This window comes from Mesocricetus auratus, unplaced genomic scaffold, assembly GCF_017639785.1.
Source record: "Mesocricetus auratus isolate SY011 unplaced genomic scaffold, BCM_Maur_2.0 Super-Scaffold_100053, whole genome shotgun sequence".
Lineage (NCBI taxonomy): Eukaryota > Metazoa > Chordata > Mammalia > Rodentia > Cricetidae > Mesocricetus > Mesocricetus auratus.
The window spans coordinates 2,021,140-2,041,769 of NW_024429230.1; the positions used below are offsets into that span (position 1 = coordinate 2,021,140).

The 20,630-nt window shown below is 43.2% G+C and overlaps 1 protein-coding gene across 2 annotated transcripts in view; it reads left to right on the forward strand.

Annotated features, from left to right (window-relative positions):
- Positions 1–1,601: 1,601 nt before the first annotated feature.
- Positions 1,602–20,630, forward strand: part of Samd8 (sterile alpha motif domain containing 8) — a 43,017-nt gene continuing 23,988 nt past the window's right edge. The window contains exon 1 of one of the 2 annotated variants that reach the window (XM_005083524.4): positions 1,602–1,828. In XM_005083524.4, coding sequence (XP_005083581.1) covers positions 1,655–1,828 — 174 coding nt within the window. In that variant the 5' untranslated portion in view covers positions 1,602–1,654. Of the gene's footprint in view, positions 1,887–20,630 lie in introns of both variants that reach the window. The other variant, XM_013123174.3, reaches the window with a different exon arrangement.

Below are 20,630 nucleotides of genomic sequence, written 5' to 3' on the forward strand. Positions count from 1 at the left end.
AACCTGGCAGTAGAAACATTTTTAAAAGATTTGTTATGATTATTTTTCCCCCAGACAGGATTTCTCTGTGTAACAGGCCTGCTGTTCTGGAACTCACTTTGTAAGCCAGTCTGGCATTGAACTCACAGAGATTCACCTGCCTCTGCCTCCCAAATGCTGGGACTAAAGGTGTGCAACACTACTGCCTAAGATTTGTTATTTTTATAAGCAAAAATATTTTATTGGAACAGGGCAGTGATGACACATGCATTTAACCACAGCACTCAGGAGGCAGAGGTAAGCAGACCTCTGTGATTTCAAGGCCAGCCTGGTAGGTACACAGAGGGAGTTCCAGGACAGGCTCCAAAGCCTTTGGGAGGCAGAGGCAGGTGGATCTCTGTGAATTTGAGGCCAGACTGGCCTACAAAGTGAATTCTAGGACATCCAGGCCTGTTACACAGAGAAATCCTGTCTATAAAAAAAAAAAACAATTTTTATTGGTACTGGAGAGATGACTCAGTGGTTAAGGGTCCAGACATGCATGCAGGCAAACAATTACAAATATAAAATACGTTTAAAAAGTATTTTGGCAGAGGCAGGTGGATCTTTGAGTTCGCAGCCAGCCTGGTCTACAGAGCGAGTTCCAAGACAGACTCCAAAGCTACACAGAGAAACCCTGTCTCCAAAAACATAAAACAAAACAAAAACAATCATCTTGAGTGCTCGCACATGTGTGTGTCACATGCATTCAGTGCCAGCTGTGCCCAGGATACCGAATCCCCTCCAATTAGAGTTCTAGGTAGGTGTAAGTGCTCTAACCCTGATCTACAATTCTACCCTCATCCGAAACATTCCGAGGGTGGGAGAGGCCCCTGCCTGCAAGGCAGGGCTGTGGGAGATGAGATGTCTTTCACTGTCTCATGTGGCTTCATGGAGGCCCTGGCGGTGTGTGGGCACTGAGCAGACTCCTGGCTACCCCTCCTCTTTGTGTCAGTTTGAAGGGAAAGGCCACACCAAGGCACCGATGTCTGCCCTTCTATCATCGCCTCAGAACTTGTCCCCAACCCCTTCAGAAACACCCAAGCTGCTCCTGCGTCGTTCAGGAAAGCAGAGGCGAGGAGGACCCAGGACGGCAGCTGCAGAGGGCCTTGGGCGCGGTTTCTGTCGGTCCTAGGCTTGGGTTGGCGGGGGCATTCCGCTGGGCGGGGCACAGCAGTGCCAGGAGAGCCGTTTGGGGCTGGCGTGCCAGCTGGGGTCCAGGCTGACTGTCAGCGCTGTGTCAGGCTGCGACGCTTCTTGGCGTGTGTGAGGTCGACTTTGCAGAGTGGACAACAAGGATTGCGATTACAGTCTCTAACACGGACAGGGAATAAAGGAGCAACAGACCATGTCACCTCGGAACTGGCTGAAGAGGAGCTAGCCCCTGAAAAGGACTCCAGCCGGGTCGGCAACTCCACGGGAAGGCTCTCTCCCATTTCCATTAGGACCCCTCGGCTGCCTAGCCTTGGGCCTGACGCATGCGCTCTCACCCTCGCCTCCGGTTTCCCCCACCCCCCCCCGCCTCGGCTCCCTTCCGGTCTTGGCCCCGCCCCTCCTCCGATAGCGCCCCGCCCCCTGAAGCAGTTCCGGTTCGGCGGGCCGCTGCTGGCGGCGCGGCGCCGACGGGGCCGGAGCGATGCCCGCGCGTAGCCGAGCCGGCTCCCGCCTGCGCTCCGGCTCCCCTGCCCGGGCCCTGCGTCTGCCGCTCGAGACGCTGCTCTCCGCCGACGCGCCGAGGACTCCGGACTCCGACGGCGCCCCGGACGCCGGCTCCGAGCCGGGTCCCGGCAGCTCGGCTCCCACCGCGGAGGTGAGCGGGCTCCGAGGCTGAGGAGAGGGGAGAGATTGGGGGGCGCCCGCCGCCAAGGGTGAGTGGAGAGCCGGGGGCTCTGACGACCGCGGGGAGACGGTTGGGGGGCCCGGGGGAGGCCGCTCCGGAATGGAATCCGGAGGGAAGCGGGGGGTTGAGTTGACCTGCGGGCAGCGAGGGGCGCGGAGCGGGGACCGGGCCTTTGCAGCCCAGCCTGGCGGGGGAGGCCCCTGTGTGTGGGGGGGGTCCCCGGAATCCCAGCCCGGAGGAGGGGGCGCCCTGGGCTGTGGCGGGGAGACGGGGAGAGCTGGCCCCGGGCCGCCCGAAGCCGGCGCGAGGGCCAGGCAGCCGGGTGGGGACTGACAGCACCTGACCCGGGGGGAATGGTGGCTTTGAAGTTAGGCTTGGCCGGGGAGAGGGAGGGGTCGGGTGGGAAGTCTTTTAGCCTCAAGGTTAGGGAGAAAAAGTCCTAGAAGAAAAAGGAGCCCTTGGGGGATCTAATTTAGGGCCTTGGCTCTTTTACAGGTAAGTGTCTGTCAAGGCGTCCAAGATCCCTGGGTGGTGGGTGTGGGCTATAGGGCTTTCTTGTTTGGGATCCTTTTAAGAATCTGGAGTGCGAGGAGCCGAAGGGGTATGCCTCAGAGATTCGCGTCCAGGGACCGGGGGAGGCGAACCGAGAGGAAGTGATGTTTGAAGAGGGTAGTGATTTCTGAAAATAAAGATGCCACTCAGATTTCTTCTGAGGCGAGTGATTTATTCTTTTCCTTTGTGCTTCGTTCTTAAGGTTTAGATGTCCGGCAAGTTTAAATCTTAAGACAGGATTTTAACACGTTACCTTTCAGTTTTGAAAAACATACAAGAGGTTTTTGTTTTCGGACGCTTGGAGTTTACGGATAACTCAGTGAGAATTGTTAACACTTGTGTGTGGCTTGAGTTGACCCGCATATTGGTAGAAGTATGGTCCGTGGGAATTCCTGGGTTAAGAGGGCATACACCCAACAGTCCAGGAACCTACAGGATCTTTCCATTGGTAACTCTAGGATTGGGGTTACCTCGTTAAAAAAAAATGAGGGATAATTTTGACAGCTTTCCAGGACTGGTATTCTGCTGCTCTTTTGCAGATTTTTGCATGAATGATGTTTTTTTTTTTCTATAGTGCTTCTGAAAATTAAGGATAGTAAGGGGAGGTTGCAGTTGGCAGCTAACAAAAGGAACAGTGAGCACAGCACACAGGTGCTTTTTCTAGAAGACATGGTACCAGAGCCGTAATTCTGCCAGAAAAGTATCGATCCCCAAGTTTGTCCACTTTAATAGAAATGAGAAATGGTAACATGATTCCATGGAACCTTTGACTTTTAACAGAGGCTCATGTTTTACTTTGGTGGCATATCACACAGGTTTTGCTAAGCTGTTGGACTTTTCCAACCAATTTTAAATTATTTTCCACTCCAAACAAGTATCTACTGCTTAATCTTCATGAGTCGATCATTTGCTGATTGCAACAAGCTTTTAAATTGGTTTGTGTAAATGGACCATATATCATACTGTTGAATGTTTGGTGGAATAATAATGACCTCAAATAGGTGAATTCTTAATTTTGCTCTTTCAAGGCTGTCAGAGGGTAGACTAGTAAGAATGATCTTTAGATGAAGGGTTTTATGTAGCCTTAATGTTTGTGTTTCTGCTTTTTCTCACAGCTTGGGAACCTTCAAAGAACTTGTTTTCATATTAGCTCTGGTCTTTTTTTGGAAGCCTTCTCAGTGTGTAACACAGGCTAGCCTTTAACTGATTCTCCCATGTCAGCCTCCTGAGTGTTTGGGTTACAGATATGCACTACCTCACCCAGCCAAATTTAGCTGAGTAAAATTTTTGATGTATGAAAATTTGCTGAACTCAACTGAAATAAAAGAGTTCTCTGTTAACACATCCTAACATAATTGTGAAATTAAAGAGACAAACTGTTAGATGGAGTTAGAAAATTAATAGGTTAGTATGCTTAGTGATGATCGTGATTGTATTTTCATTTCCCTTTGTCAGTTCTCAAAGTCACTTATTTATAAAGAAAACTCAATTTTATGGTTAAGTAAATAGTGCAAGGCAGAAGGAGCTTTCACTACCGCAGTGGCAGAGTTGGCAGGTGCAATCAGAGAAATTATTTCAGTAGCATCCTCATTCTGCAAAGCTACTTCTCATGCTACACTGTTGCCTGTAAATATGTTGGTTTTATTGTAAGTCTTCAGTACTTTAACACTTAGCTGTAACTGATTGAGACATTGTCATGACTTTTCTTAGAGCTAGGATTGAACAGTTATTGAGAAACTGTTAAGTCCAGATGTTCTAATGGATGCTGTTATTATTTTGTTTTAGAAAAATGCCACATTAAGCTATAACTTAGCGGCAGAGCATTCGCCTACCATCCAGGAGGCTCTGGGTTCAATCAAGTAGTTGGAGGGAGAGAGCCCCATTAGCTATCTTGTTGAAAATCTTTGAAGATTTTTGCTTCCTAGCCTGATGTAATTGTAACTAGCATGGCCATTAACTTTAAAAGGTGTCTTTTAGTCTTCTAATTCTATTTTTTAAGGTTTACTAGTACATTTTCATAGTATGTAGTAGATTGTTATGTCTTGGTCCAGATTATTATTTTCTGTTACATTAACTAGGTTTGGGATATACCATACAAAAATAAAGATTTTAATCTGGGCAAGATGGTTTAAACAGGTAATCCTGTCACTCAGAACAAACTAAGAGGATCAGGAGTCAAGGCCAGCCTCATCCCTCTCTTAAAAGGGTATGTGTGTGTCTGTGTGTCTCAAATTGTAGTCCAGTTGATAAGAGTTTTTGCCTAGTTGATAAGAGTTTTGTTCAAACCTTGAATTCAGTTGCCAGTACAAAAAATAAAAATAAGGCTTTGCAGATGCCACTGTCCCCTGTCTCCTCTTCTTACAACCATGGTCAACCCTACCGTGTACTTTGACATCATGTCTCCTTCAAGCTATTTGCAAACAAAGTTCCAAAGACAGCAGAAAACTGAGCGTTCTCAGCACTGGAGAGAAAGAATTTGGATATGAGTTCCTCCTTTCACAGAATTATCCGAAGATTCATGTGCCAGGGTGGTGACTTCACATGCCACAATGCCACAATGGCTCTGGTGGCAGGTCCATCTACATCCACGTCCTGGCATCTTGTCCATGGCAAATGCTGGACAAACACAAAGGGTTCCCAGTTTTTTATCTGCACCGCCAAGACCGAGTGGCTGGGTGGCAGGTGTGGTCTTTCGGAAGGTGAAAGAAGGGGTGAACATTGTGGATGCCATGGAGCGTTTGGGTCCAGGAACAGCAAGACCAGCAAGAAGATCACCATTTCCAACTGTGGGCAACTCTAATTCTTTTGACTCGAGGGCTTCTTACCCACCAGACCATTCCTCTGTAGCCCAGGAGAGCATCCCCCCCATTTGCTTGCAATGCCCTGTAATCTCTGCCCTCACTGAAGTTCTTTGGGTTCCATATTTTCCTCATTCCCCTCCAAGTCTAGCTGGATTGCAGAGTTAAGTTTATGATTATGAATGAAAACTAAGTAAAAAATGAATAAATTAAAGGCTTTACCTGCCAATATGTCAAACTGTCAATTCATCTATACTTCTTAGACTAAGAATTAGGGTTTTACAGACTTTACTAGTGTGCTGTGGCATAGTGCCAGGTGAGGAACCTTTCACTAATTTTCCCACTAAATTTTGATTGCTATGTAAACACTTTTGGAATAGCCTACACTGTAAACTAGCCATTGTTGTCTGTTACATTTTTACTCAATTGAGCTCAGTTCCCTATGTGGGTAGAATTAGGTTCAACTCAGTAGTGGGAACTTTGATTTGAAGGTCTGATGAGTCCAGACAAGAATTGTGTTCCTTTGATACACACGAGAACTCTGGAGTATGAAGGGCATGCTTAGGACAGCAAATACAAACATGTCTCAGAACAGGGGTGCAGCCGAGAAGATGCTGATGAAGCCGGAGGAGTCGATGCACTTCCCTGTTTTCTGCTGCTCAGAGGAGTGTATGCAGGCATCCTAGAAAGGCCACTGCAGGAGACTGGAGTATGCAGGGTAGGAATTGCTCCTGCATCCCCGCAACTGTTTTGCAATGCAGAGTTCCTATAAAATGTTTTAGAAAAAAAGAAACATCCTGTGCTTGCCAAGAAAAAGTAAAGTATCCTTGGATAAATTTAGAGAAAAGTTTTAATTGCTCACTGCAAATGTTGCTATTTAGAATTTTCATTTTTCAAATGGAATAGAAAAAAAAAACTGGAGAGTCAAATTACTGTTACAGAATTGTTAATCATGAAATTTAGATAGAAATGCCCAAAGTATGGTATACTTTATGCTTTTGTAAGCTTTCTTTAGACTTTTGTTTATGGATATGCCAATTGGTATAATTTGGGTCTGTTGAATGCATAGTTTATAATCTGTATTAAATTAAATTGGAGTTGGGCTTATTTTAGCCTGAGTGTAGTTTTTAGGAAACATTATTTATTTATCTGTGGGAGTGTCAGCTAAACCATGGCACCTGTGTGGAGGTCAAAAGGTGACTTGAATGAGTCAGTTGTCTCCTATCATGTGGTCCCAAGGCTCATCAGATCTGGCAGCCTGCACCTTTGTCCACAGCTACCCCACCAGTCCGCAGTGGTTGTGTTTGTTTTGGGTAATACATACTATAAATTAATTTTTCCTGAATAATTTGCAACAGCTCAAAGAGTAGAAATAAAAGCAAAATTTCTAACAAGCAGTTCCTGTGTGAGATTCAGCACTCTTATATTCTGTTTGTAATATTTTGAAAATTATCACGTTACAAATGACATCGCTGTCGCTATAAGAATAGCACACTGTCAGCCGGGCGTTGGTGGCACATGCCGTTAGTCCCAGCACTCGGGAGGCAGAGGCAGGCAGATTTCTGTGATTTGGAGACCAGCCTGATCTACAAGAGCTAGTTCTGGGACAACCTCCAAAGTCACAGAGAAACCCTGTCTCAGAAACAAAAAAAAACACACACACTGTTTATGAGAGAACAGTACTCTCATTATTTTGTTGTTCCAAAGAAAACTAGCCATGTCAGCTTTAGCTTTCAGTCTTTTAATTATATCTCTGTCATGTGTGTAAACAGCCAAGAAAGATTTAAAAAATAAACCAAGGGGTACCAGAAAAGTGGACACTGTAAGAGGACTACTATAAGAGGGGGAAATTATGCATATTTTCCCAATGAATGTATGTAGAACTAAACATATGAATTGCAAAGCTATGAGGCACTGGGCATGGTGGTGCACACCTTTAATACCCACACAGCGGAGGCAGGCAGGTGAGAGGCCAGCCTGGTCTACAAAATGAGATCCAGGACAGCCAGGACTGTTACACAAACACCCTGTCTCAAAAAACCAAAACAAAACAAAAAGGAAAAGAAAGCTATATGGCCATTTTCCTTTCTAAATGCTTTAAAATTATTGTTACTAAATTTGTCATTTGACAACTTCACACGTATGTGTAGCACGTTCTGTCAATTAACCATCACCTTGTCTTTTCTTACTCACACCCTTGATAATTGTTCTCCCCGTTTCCTTGGGCTGCACTTCTAATATGTAACTTCCCTAGGGAGAGTTTTCTTCAGTGCTAGGGATCTGGTTCAGGCCTTCTTCAAGGAAAGTGGAACTTTTCCAGCCCTGGAAATGTTTTAGCCTTCTTTATAATTTAGTTTCTCAGTTTAAGACCCCCAACCCCTTTCCCCTCCCTTTTGAAACAAGGTCTCACTACATAGACCACAACTCTCAGGTATTGGGATTAAAGGCATGCTCTGCCACACCCAACGTGTCTTGTTTATACTTTGTTTTGGTTTTGGTATTCTCTGTAGCCCTGGCTGTCCTGGAACTCACCCTCAGACCCACAGAGATCCTCTTGCCTCTGCCTCTGCTGGGATTAAAGGCATGTGCCACTACCTCCTGGCACCTGTTTTTGCTTGTTTTTTGTTTTTCAAGACAAGGTTTCTCTGTGTTGCTTTTGGAGCCTGTCCTGGAACTCGCTGGAATGTTGACTGGGTTGATTTTGTGAAGGTAACCACAGCTCTGTGAGTATAGCAGTTCTGGCATGTGCAGGAGGCAGTTTTGCTCTGGTCCTGGACCTCTGTCTCTGCTTGACCCTGAGCCTGTGGGGAGCTCAGTTAGCTGCCATTTACTACACAAAGAAACTTCTCTGGTGAAGTCTTGAGAGCTAGGTATTTTATCAGCGCATCATCTTAGGCTTTCTAAACTCACCAGAGAGATCCCTGAGCTCAAGTCTTCTAACCTCAGCTTCACAGCATTCGTCGTTGTTTGAATTACATTTGTCTGTGGTTCTCCTGTTCACCTGTTTGGTCATCTAGGTGGATGATGTGTCTTAGCAGCTATTGCAATAAACATGAGTGTGAAAGTCTTTCATATGCTGATATCATTTCCACTGACTGGAATGTTAGTTTGTTACTTTAACAAAGTATCTAAGGCGTGTGTCACTTACAGAGATGGTTTATTTGACTTGCGTTTCAGGGGTTCTGGTTGGTGGACAGTTGGCCCTGTTGCTTTTAATGGGTACAGAGGAAGCATCTCATGACAGTGAGGATGGCAAAGCAAGGCTTGTTTACTATACGAATGGCAAGGGTGGAGCAGGGCAAGGGAGAGACGGGCTCCACGGTCCCTTTGAGGACATCCCCCACTGAGGCTTTGGGGGGTACAAACTATAGCAGCTAGCTACTTTTTTGAGGTACTTTTGTATAGTTGTTTGGTTTTTTTGTTTTTGGTTTTTTCCCTTTTTTGTTTGTTCTTTCTTTTCTTTGGTTGGGGTGGTGGTGGTTCGAGACAGGGTTTCTCTGTGAGTTTGGAGGCTGTCCTGGACCTAGCTCTTGTAGACCAGGCTGGTCTCGAACTCACAGAAAACCACCTGCCTCTGCCTCCCGAGTGCTGGGACTAAAGGTGTGCACCACCACCACCCGACTTTTTTATTTTTGGTTTTTCAAGACAGGATTTCTCTGTGTAGCCCTGACAGTCCTGAATTTACTCTGTAGACCAGGCTGACCTTGAACTCACAGAGATCCACCTACCTCTGCTGGGATTAAAGACATGCACTGCCACTGCCCAGCTCAGAGGCAGCACTTTTAACCATTGTTCTTTCCGAGTTTTCTATCAGATTCTCTTGGTGACAAGCTCTCTCAAATTTAACTTCCTACCCTTAGTTATTCAGCCATAATTGAACAGTTTGGCTCTCTTAGATCACTGCCAGTGTTAACATTGTAAGGATTCTGTCTTACTGATTAACAAAGTGGTATATTCAAAGCCTCAGATAGCTGTCTGTTTAAAGCCTCTTAGTTCCTCCTGGTATAAAGATGAAAGCATTCTTGAGTTGCAGTTACAGTTTATGGGGGATGGAGCTGGATCTGTAGCATGTCTTGGTTTTGGATATTGTGGTTTTGCTGGTTAAGTCAGTATTTACCTTTTATTAGCGTTTGTAGACATATTACTAGTTTGTGTTTTTTTTGTTTTTGTCTATTTAAGTGTATTGTACTTCACTGAAGAATAGTTTCAATTTTTTTTAAATTCTTTTTTCTTACATGCTCAATGTATAAAACAAACTTTGGAGTAAACACATTTAGAGTGAAGAGCCCACTCTAGGAATAGCTATTAAATCGGGAAGGGGGGCACCCCCAAGACAGGTGTCTCACAGAGATCCGCCTGCCTCTGCCTCCCCAGTGCTGCCTTCACTACCTGGCTAATAGTCTTTTGTTCTTTTTTTCAATGATTTTTTTTTAATCGCACAAGTGGGTGTATATGCATATGCATATGACTAAAGGTGCCTGTGAAGGCCAGAGGTGTCAGATTTCCCCCTGGAGCTGTAGTTAGGGGTGATTTTGAGCCCCCTACCCCCGCACACATCGAATGTTCTTACCATCAGCTCCTCTTAAAACAAAAAAACCAAAAGCCTAAAAAGGACATGCCATTTTCATTATTTAGGATAGTTTTCCTTTTTATAAAAAAAGACCCTTTTTGGTTTTGGTTTTTCAAGACAGGTTTCTCTGTTGTAGCCTTGGTAGTTCTGGACTCTCTCTCTATTTCAGACTAGCCTTGAACCCAGAGATCCACCTGCCTCTGCCTCCCAGGTGCTGCGATTAAAGGCATGCCCTACTACCCAGCCAAAAAAAGGGAACTTTTAAACTTTCAATTTTTTTTTTGTTTTTGTTTTTACGAGACAGGGTTTCTCTGTATTGTTTCGGAGGCTATGGGTCCAGCCTGGCCTCGAACGCACAAAGATCCGCCTGCCTCTGCCTCCCGAGTGCTGGGATTAAAGGCGTGCGCCACCACCGCCCGGCTAAACTTTCATTTTTGAAATGTAGATTTATAGGGAGTAGCACAGAAGGCCCAGAGAACCCATGCACTGTCACTTTATCATGAATAGATTCTTATAACCATCTTTCCAATCCAAATAAAGAACTATTTCTTCATTACAAAGATCATTCTCTGTGCTATTATCTCTAACCCTTGACAACCACTAATCGATTTCATTTATATAATCATGTCAGGTTAACATGTTGTGTAAGTAGAACCACACAATGTATGACCTTTTGAGACTGGCGTTTTCCTCAAGTCTGATGCCCCTGAGACTCATCCAAGGTATTAAATAGACATTTATTTATTTATTTATTTATTTTTGGTTTTTCGAGACAGGGTTTCTCTGTATTGTTTTGGAGCCTGTCCTGGAACTCGCTTGGTAGACCAGGCTTGGTCTCTAACTCACAGAGATCCACCTGCCTCTGCCTCCGAGTGCTGGGATTAAAGGCGTGCGCCACCACTGCCCAGCTTAATTTATTTATTTTTATTGTTGAGTTTTAGTTTGTAGTGTTGTTTTACCACGGTTTTAACTGTTGACTTATTTGTAAGGTCTTTTTGGTTTCTTGAACATTTCAACTATTACAAGTAGTGTTGTCGTTTGTGTCAGCACAAGTTTTCATTTCTTTGGAGGCGAATTCAAGAGTCTCATTGGATTATATGGTAGGTATAGGTGTAGCTGTTCTTCCCCATGGCTCCAACTTTCTGACATGTTCTACACTGATTTTTATTTGATGTGTGGGTGCTTTGCCTATGTGTTATCTGTACTATGTGTGCAGTACCCAGAGAGGCCAGAAGAGGGGGTTGAATCTCCTGGAACAAGTTGCAGATGGTTTCTGATGTGCCATATAGATCTAGGAATTGAACCTGTGTTATCTGGAGGAGCAGCTGGTGTCATGTCCCACCCCCCACTCTCACAGGGTTTCTCTGAGTTGCTTTGGCTGTCCTGGAACCCTATATATTGAGCTGGCCTTGAATTCAGAGATCCAACTGCCTCTGCCTTCTAAATTGTGGGATTAAAGGTGTGCACCACTATGCCTAGTGAAAAATACTGTTTTTAAAGCACCCTCATTATGTTATCTTACTCAAAATGTCCTGTGAGTCTCACGGTCCTTAATGATAGCATTTTCTGTTGACACCAGTTTATAATTTATATGCTCCATGTTTTTGAGACACAGTCTCACTGTGCAGCCTTAGTTAGCCTGAAACTCACTGTGTTGACCCGGCTGACCTCAAACTCATAGACATCCACCCACTTCTGTCCCTAGAGTGTTGGGTTAAAGATGAGCGCCACCAGTCCCTGTGGCGTTGGCCTGTGTAGTCCCGTACTCGTTTGTGCTTTTTGTCGTCGTTGGTTCCACGGTTTCCTACCTTCCTGTCGTTGCTCATGCAGTTTCCTTGGTGTCCCTTTACTGCTCCATCTCCACAGGCTCTGCTCAGATGACGCTTTAGTGACCTCTTTTATCTCACAACTGGGAATAACCTAGGTTTTTTTCCAACTCCCTAATGTTTCTGGTTTTTAACAAATTATGTAAGTCACTGCTTTCTTGTATTGCTTTGAAAATTGAGGTACTTTTGTAAGGATTCCTATCACATTTATTTGTTTATTGCTCTTCCATAATCCTTTCTGGACTGTAAAATTAAGGACAGGATCATTTTGATTTATTTAGGCATATGACTCATTGTCTAGAATAATGCTTTGCACATACTATATGCAGAGAAAAATTTCACAGATGAATAAATTTGGCCTGTTAGGGTATTGCATCTCTGCCTTGTTTTCTAGCACCTGTGTGAAGCAGGCCCTTGATGAGTACAAGACTCTACAGTCCTTACTCTACTGATAAGTAGAGAATTTTGAACTGAAGCCTAGGTGCTCAAGGCTAAGCAGTGTAGTGAGTAAGACCATGCTGGGCCCAAACCTTTATTTGTATTGTTTACTGGTGTAAATGGCCTTGGGTAAGCTGGTGACCCATTTATATCGGTTGTCTCATCTATAAAATGGAGGCATCGGCAACATCTGCTTTCTGGGACTGCTGAGAGGTGCCGTACCTGCCATGCTGTCTGTGCTGTGCTCCATGTGCCGTGCCTGGATGCTCTGTTATCCACGGGTCCCTGCCCTCCTTTATTGCCTTTGATAAGAGAGGTCACAGTTCTCATCCTATCACTGAGTTTTAAAAGGTTGAATAAGAGCTGGGCTGTGGTGACACACTCCTTTAATCCCAGCACTCAGGAGGCAGAGACAGGTGGATCTCTGTGAGTTCGAGGCCAGCCTGGTCTACAGAGCGAGTTCCAGGACAGGCTCCAAAGCTACACAGAAAAACCCTGTCTCAAAAAACAAAAAACAAACAAACAAAAAGGTTGAATAAGTACTCTTCAGACTTTTTAACTCAGAAAGGATTATGTGGTGACACCAAGGCTCAACATAGACTTTTGTCACTTTCATCAACATGAAAAGGATTTCATTTGCTCTTCTGCATTCACTTTTATGCTGGCTCTTTGGAGCTAGGACCCCAACTGTTACAAAAAATGATTAAGCCAGGCAGTGGTGGTGCACACCTTTAATCCCAGCTCTTGGGAGGCAGAGGAGATGGATCTCTGTGAGTTCAAGACCAGCCTGGTCTACAGAGTAAGTTCCAGGACAGACTCCAAAACCACAGAGAAATCCTGTCTCAAAGAAAGAATGATTAATAATAGTAAAATATGAGTTCTTCACAAAGAAGGTGAAGCCTGAAAACAATATGCTTTATACATTTTAGGCAAATAATGGTAAAGTTGTGAAGGAATGACAGAACAGTAGATACCTGTACTGGGGTAGTGATTTTGGCTTCACTAAGAGGTAATGAGTGTGGTGTACAAGCTAGTGGAGGATAAGGATGACTTTGTAGTTTTGAATTCTTTACAGTCTCCTTACCATTTTTGGTAACCAAGACTGTCTTCTAGCTTTAGTACACGAAAACTGGCCCTCTCACAAGAATCTTGGGACTAGTTGCATGTAGAAAAAGAAAAATCTGAAAGGACAGGACAGGTTAATGGCCCCTTTTGCTGTTTAGTTCCTCAGGGGATTTCTACTGGAAATAATAAATAACATACCAATTTGGCATATTTTGAGATGGCACCTCCTTAACTCTTGAGTTCCATTTGTATCAAATATGAAAATGGGCAGCTTAGCTGTATTGTTTATAACATGTACTTACGTGTTTGCAAAGCTGTAAAGAAAGGGATACGGCAAAGATGGGTTTGTGGTTACTCTAGGAGACAAGAGAAAAGTATGGCTTCTGTATTATGAAAGTTACAACGTTCATTGTGACTTTTGCAAATAAGCAATAATATATTCTCCTCCACATCTCTCTGAAATCTTTGCTTTTGGGCTTTTAAACCAGGTTATACATGTATTGATAATGCAGTACAAACAGCATTTCAGACATACAACTATTTCACGTCTCTGAAACTTTGTATCCACTGTCAAGTGGTTACAAAGTGATGCCTGGGCACCACTCCTAATCAGCTATTCCTACTACTGTTTTCCTCCTGTAACAACCACAGACTCATCTTTGTAGTGTTTTCTTTTCCTTATCCTTTTACCACCCAAGCACATGTCAGCAGCAACAGTTCCTTTCTGTATTACAAATTACTTAAAACCTTCCTGCATCTGCATTCTCTTACAGTTCTGAAGATACTAATTTTAACTTTTGGACTTCTTTGGTGTTAAAATCATTGGTCTGATTTGAATCTTCTGGTTTGAATTTGTTTCCATCTATGTAGAGAATGTTTTATGGTTTTACAGATAGTAGAAAATGGCTATTTTATACCACCTGCTGTAAGTAAATAAAGGTCAAAATAAAGCCATTTATGTCTGTAACCTTACCTCTCAGTAGACAGATTCAGGGATATCAGGAGTTCAGTGTTATCCAGAGCTATGTTAGACCCTGCCTCAAAAAGAAAGAAAAAGACAGATGTTTTAAACATGTATTTTATTATTTTTGACTGTGTATGTGTGCACATGCATATATACACATGTATGCAGTGACTGGGGAGCCAGAGGCGTCAGAACACCTGGAGCTGGAGTTACAGGGATTTATGAGCTGCCCAGTATGGGTGCTGGGAAATGAACTTGGGCCCTTTTGAAAAACAGCATGTTCTCTTAACTACTGAGCTGTCTCTCTAGTCCAAAGCTATTCCTGGGTAGTTATACAAATCTTTACCTTATTGTCAAAGGTGTGTATTTGTGACCAACCACTGGCCATCACAGCACAGTGGACAACTAGGCAAATCAAGATTGTAGGTCATTCTATAGAATTGTGCCAAACACTGTTTGTCCCCTGCCCTTTCAAAAAAGAGATGAATTTTCTGTATTAAGATATGTGCTAACATAATGTAATTCATAGCTCTAACCTCTATCGTACATGAAATAGTTTTCTTAGGTACAATGATAGATATTATACAGCTATAAGTGGTTGTTTTTGTTTGTTTGTTTGTTTGTTTTGGTTTTACGAGACAGGGTTTCTCTGTATTGTTTTGGAGGCTGTCGGTGGAGCCTGGCCTCGAACTCACAGAGATCCGCCTGCCTCTGCCTCCCGAGTGCTGGGATTAAAGGCGTGCGCCACCACCGCCCGGCCTTTGTTTGGTTTTTTTTTTTTTCTTTTTCTTTAACCCTACTTAGAGTCTTGCTGTATAGTACAGTGTAGCTTGTCTCAAATTTATAGTCTCCGACTTCTACCTCCCAAATGCTGGCTTACAGCAATATGCCAGCCTCCATGCCCAGAGGAAGTTGTCATATTGTGATATGCATGCTGAAATAATTATATTTAATGTCATAAGATATTCATGTTAAATAGTTTGCCCTCATTCCATCTTACTGTGTAAAATGCATATGGAAAAAAATGTTTGACTCTTGAATTTGAATTCTTGCCCTGCCAGTTTAAGTAGGGAGCTCAGTTACTTTAATTATACTTTTCTGATCCTTGTTATCTCATCTATAAAATGAAGTTAATTTGCCTCATAAAGCTGCTGAATAGTAGAAAAACTCACGTAGCCTCAGAATAATGTTTGCAAAATAATAAATGTAGCTGTTGGTATTGTCATCATTTTTATATTTATTTTGTGATCTTTGCTTGGGAGGTGAAAGAGTACAAATTGTAAAATGAGAAAATTTTATGGTTGGGGTCACCATGATGTGAGGAACTGTATTAAAGGGTCACAGCATCAGGAAGGTTGAGAAGCCCTGCTGTACACTGAAAGTAAGTGCTGTGTTGGAGAAGTTGTTCGTGTAGGTTATTGAAACAAAACATGCCATGAATTGAAAGAATGCAGAAGTTTGTATATTTGCTGTGGTGGAAGGAAAGACATCCCTTAGTTTCTCCCAGGTACTAAAAAGAAACAACATAAACTTCACTTTACTTAGTTTTGAATCAGCATCATATATGGACGCAGTCTAAGAATTCAGAAGTCCAAAAGGCTTGTGTGGAGTTGATGAGATGGCTCAGTGGGTAAAGGTGCTTGCCTCTGAGCCTGTGAGCTGTGTTCATCCCAGCGCTCTGCAAGCTGTCCTCTGACCGCTACAGGAATGCTGTGATACTTGTGTGCAGGGGCAGGGGGGTGCTTGCTGTCTTTCTCATACTTTCCCGCTTTCTCTCTCACACAAATAAGTTGATTTTAAAAAGAACAAGACATAAAGGCTCTTTATATTCCATCACAGTACTGTTGCATGGGATGGAAATCACTTTAAATTTTGAGCTAGGCTGCTAGGAATTACTTCTAGAATATGATTTGGACTGTCCTGAAAAGGACTGATACCTTTGTCACCGAACGTTGGTATTAGAACAGCATGGAATTGTTTTGCTTAAAACAAAACAAAAACACCATCCCAACAGTAGAAAAACAGTTCAATTAGAGAACGAGAAAAAATCTTGGTTGCTTTTCTATTGCTGCAATAAGACCCATTGTCAAGGCAATTTGTAGAAGAAAGAGTTTATTGGGATTACAGTTTCAAAGGTTGAGTCCATGATCATCATTGCTAGGAGCTTGGCAGCAGGCAGGCCTAACACTGGGAGCTTGCATCCTATCTTTAAGTAGGAATTAGAGAAAGAGATAACTAGGAATGGTGTGGACTTTAGGACCCTCAAAGCCCACCCCAGGTGTCACTCCTCCTCCATCAAGGCCACACCTCCTAATCCTTCCCAACTGTCGAGCCAAGTGTGTAAATTTATGAGTCTATGGGGGCCATTCTCATTCAGTAAGGGCTTCTCTCCCCCCCCCCATTTTTCAAGACACAGTTTCTTTGTGTAGTCCTGGCTGTCCTGGAACTTACTCTGGCCTCAAACTCAGGGTGTGTGTGTGGAGGGGTGAGGTCTGTCTGTCTGCCCCTACTGTGATGGGAGTGCTGGGATTAAAGGTGTGAGCAGCCACCATCCAGCCTACCACAGCTCTTAACTAGACATTTCTCCTGAGAGAGACAAAGATACACTAAAAACTCAGTGATTTAGAGTAGCTCTGCTGATATTAATTCTAAGCTGTTCTCACTTCATCAAGGATGTATATAAGAACATCATAGAAAATTAGTTGAGCTCAAGCTTGTGTGTACTCCTAGCAGGGGGGTCACAGATTAGAGGCTGCCCTAAACTGTACAGTATAACCTTGTCTCAACAACATTCACAAAAAAAGTGTATCTGAGCAGGGCCAGCCTGGTCTACAGAGTGAGTTCCAGAACAGCCAGGACTGTCTCAAAAAAACAAAAACAAAAAAGTGTATCTGTTTTGTTGCATAAAATGGTGAATACCTAGCATTTGGGTGGCAGGAGGATCAGCTATTCAATTCAAGGCCATCCTTAGCTACATATTGAGTTAAAGAAGATCCTGTCTCAAAAACAAATTATATCTGTTTTGAGTTCTACGAATAATTTAGATAACAATAATGTTTACAAATGTTAACAAAACCCTACCCTCGGCTTCAAATTAAATGAAATTACCTTTAAAAAATAAACAGACTTCAAGTTAGGTTTATTCTACCCTTTTTTCATTTCGCAAAGAGATAAAGATATATCATCCCAGAGATGGGGACGTGTCTCTACAGGTGAGGGTGCTCACTACAAGTGGAGGGCCTGAGTTCAGATCCTCATCTCCCACGCGAAAGCCACACATGGTGGAAGGCACCTGTAACTCCGTCCTCACACTGTTGCCTGCCAGTGCAGATGGATTGGCTTACTGGGGCTTGCTGGCCAACAGCTTAGCAGCAGTGGAAAACCCCGTCTCAAAGGCGTAAGGTGGAAAGGACACCCAGTGTCATTGTCTGGCCTCTGCATACACAGGTGCTTGCACCCACATACATAATAAATAAATAAATGCATTGTGGAAAATATATTGGACTCAAACTAAAGTTCACAGTGATATTCACTAGTAACCTTCAAGATGGAGATCACCCTGGGATACCCAGAAAGGCCTTGTCTCAAACAACGCTGAGCTCTCTAATTAGCAGGAACTGAACTAGTCTGGTCAGAAAATAAAAACACACTTAAGGAGCTGCTATGTTCTGAATGCATAACCAGTGTCTGAGGAAAAGATGACGTGCTGCTTGTTTCATGCTGTACAGAATGGTCAGCTGCTTTTGTTTATCTGTTATCTGTAAATTGGCATGAAATTTAACTGAGACCCACTGATAGTCACAGGCTGAATGCAGAAGTGGGCTGTGTTTTGATAAGATGATGTTAACCTTTGATGCTTCAGGACTTTCTTAACTGCTCATGACTTCAGAATGTACTTTTAGTTTTCATACAAATTGAAATGCTTCCTTTATATGTATCAATTAACATTTCAGAGCTGGGGATTTATCTTAGGGGTAGAGCCCTTGGCTAGCATACACTTTGGGTAAAGGAACAGGTACCAAGCTTTACATGCAATGCTTTTAAATGTAGATCAAGATGGGCATGGTGGTTATGTCTGTGATCCCAGCACTGTGGGAAGCAAAGGCAGAAAGCTCACAGTGATTTTTCGTAGCAATAGCCAGGCCAGCCAAGGCCACATAGTGAGACCAGGAAAGTGAATCAAGATTAATAATGTAACTGAGTTAGTGTTTAGGTAACATCTTGTATTCTTTGTCATATTTACTCTATTTATGGAAATCTGACCTATGGTGATGTGGTAATAGTAATAACATTGTGAACAACTGCTAACAACGAGGAATTGGACGTAACAGTGTGTAGTGAATAATGCAGTGTGGCATCACCATGTCTCAGCACTGAACAGTGCTCATATTATGCTAAGGTTTTTAAAGAAAATTTATAGCTGGGCAGTGGTGACGCATACCCTTAATGCCAGGACTTAGGAGGCAGAGGCAGTCAGATTTCTATGAGTTTGAGGTCAGCTTGGTCTACAGAGTGAGTCCCAGGACAGACTCAAAGCTATACAGAGAAACCCTGTCTCAAAAAAGAAAGAAAGGAAAGAAAGATTTATAGGTAAGAAATATAATTAATAATTTTATAGGTTGTAATTTTTATAGTTTTAAAATGCTCTTTGAGTATGTATTACTCATGTATATAAACATACAAATACATATGTGTGCATATATACACATGTTTGTTTTTGAGATGATGTCTCTCACTGAACATGGGAACTTGGAACTTACTAATTTGGGTAGGCTGGTTGACCAGTGAGCTCTAGGGATCCAGCTGTCTGCATCCCCAGCACTGGTTACAGACAAATTACTATATTCTCTTTCCACCCTCCTACCCTACCCTTTTCAAGTAGTTTTTTTTTTTTAATATTTTATTTATTGTGTATACAGTCTTCTGCCCGCATGCCAGCAGAGGGCACCAGTTCTCATTCAAGGTGGTTGTGAGCTACAATGTGGTTGCCAGGAATTGAACTCAGGACCTCTGGTAGAACAGTCAGTGCTCTTTAACCTCTGAACCATCTCTCCAGCCCTCAAGTAGTTCTTACATGGATGTTGGGGATCCAATTCAAGTCCTCATGGTTGTCTGGCAAGCACTTTACCATCTGAGCCAGCCCTACATTTGATTGTGTGTGTTGTACCTATATGTAACAGTCATGCTAACCTGACATTAATACTAGAAACCTTTTTTTTTTTGTTTGCTTTTTTGAGACAAGGTCTACTGTGTAGGTTAGGCTAGCCTGGAACTCACAGAGATCCTCCTGCCTCTGCCTCTGGATTCCACTTGGTTATTTTATGTCTTAAATTTGTTTTGAATTTTTGTATCTTTGCACATCAGGGATAGCAATAACAGTTCATGGTTTTATTTTCTTGTCATCTCCTTGATTTTGTTGTCAGGAATGAATTCCGAAACATCTTTTCCTTGAAGGGCGTGTAGAGAATTGGTGTTTGGTTTTTGTCGTTTGTTTGTCTTAAGTAGAGTTTCTCAGTGGAGCCCTGGCCACCCTGCAACTTGCTCTGTTTATCAAGCTGACCTTGATTTGCCTGCCTCTGCCTCCTGAGTCCACCACTGCCTGACTGGTGCCATTTCTCTTCTCTTCTCTTTCTTTCTTTCTTTCTTTCTTTCTTTCTTTCTTTCTTTCTTTCTTTCTTTCCTTCTTTCTTTCTTCCTTCCTTCCTTCCTTTCTTTCTTTTTCTGGACCTGAAATCTTGGTAAGAATATATTACATACCCAGTTTCTTTAAAACTTGAAAGGTTTTGTTTTCTTTTTGGCATTTACTATGGCAGGGAGTGGGGACTGTCATGGCATTCATGTGGATGGAGGCCAGCAGACAACTGCTCTGTCTTTCCAGGCATCAAACTCAGGTCGTCTGGCTTGGCCGCAAGTGCCTTCACCCCCAGAGCCTTCTTGCTGCCTTTTGGTTAATAATGTCTGTTCTCATCTCTATTGCTTCCTTTTACTTTGGGCCTAATCTCTCTGTCTCTGTCTCTCTGTCTCTCTGTCTCTCTGTCTCTCTGTCTCTCTCTCTCTCTCTCTCTCTCTCTCTCTCCCTCTCCCTCCTCCCCTCCCCTCCCTCCCCTCCCCTCCTTTCCCCTCTTTAAAGCAGCGTGGGAGTTTGTGTTAGGTTAAATGAGGTTTATAGATGGTAATTAAGCAGGAGGGCTAGGAGCTCAGGAAGAAAGCAAGGCTGTGGGTGTAGTCTCTCTGAAAGCTGCTTCTTTGTCCCTACAACACTCATGGATGGGATTTTGGTGAATTTGAAGCAGTTATCAAAGAGGGTTGCAAAAAAACCGAAAGAGATCACAGTGTTTTTCCTGAAGGACAGTAGACAAGATTCTAATTGATAAGGTAGGAGTCTAGATCATAGGATGCCTTTCCTGAAAACTCTCTAGGGAAAGGAATGAGACTCTACCAGGGCTCAGACACATTCACGCTTTATGCCTGGTCATTTGTGACTTTAACATAAAACATCTGTATGTGAAAGGGATGTTGTCTGTTGAGTAGCTTTTATAGCCAGTGGCAATTGTACCAG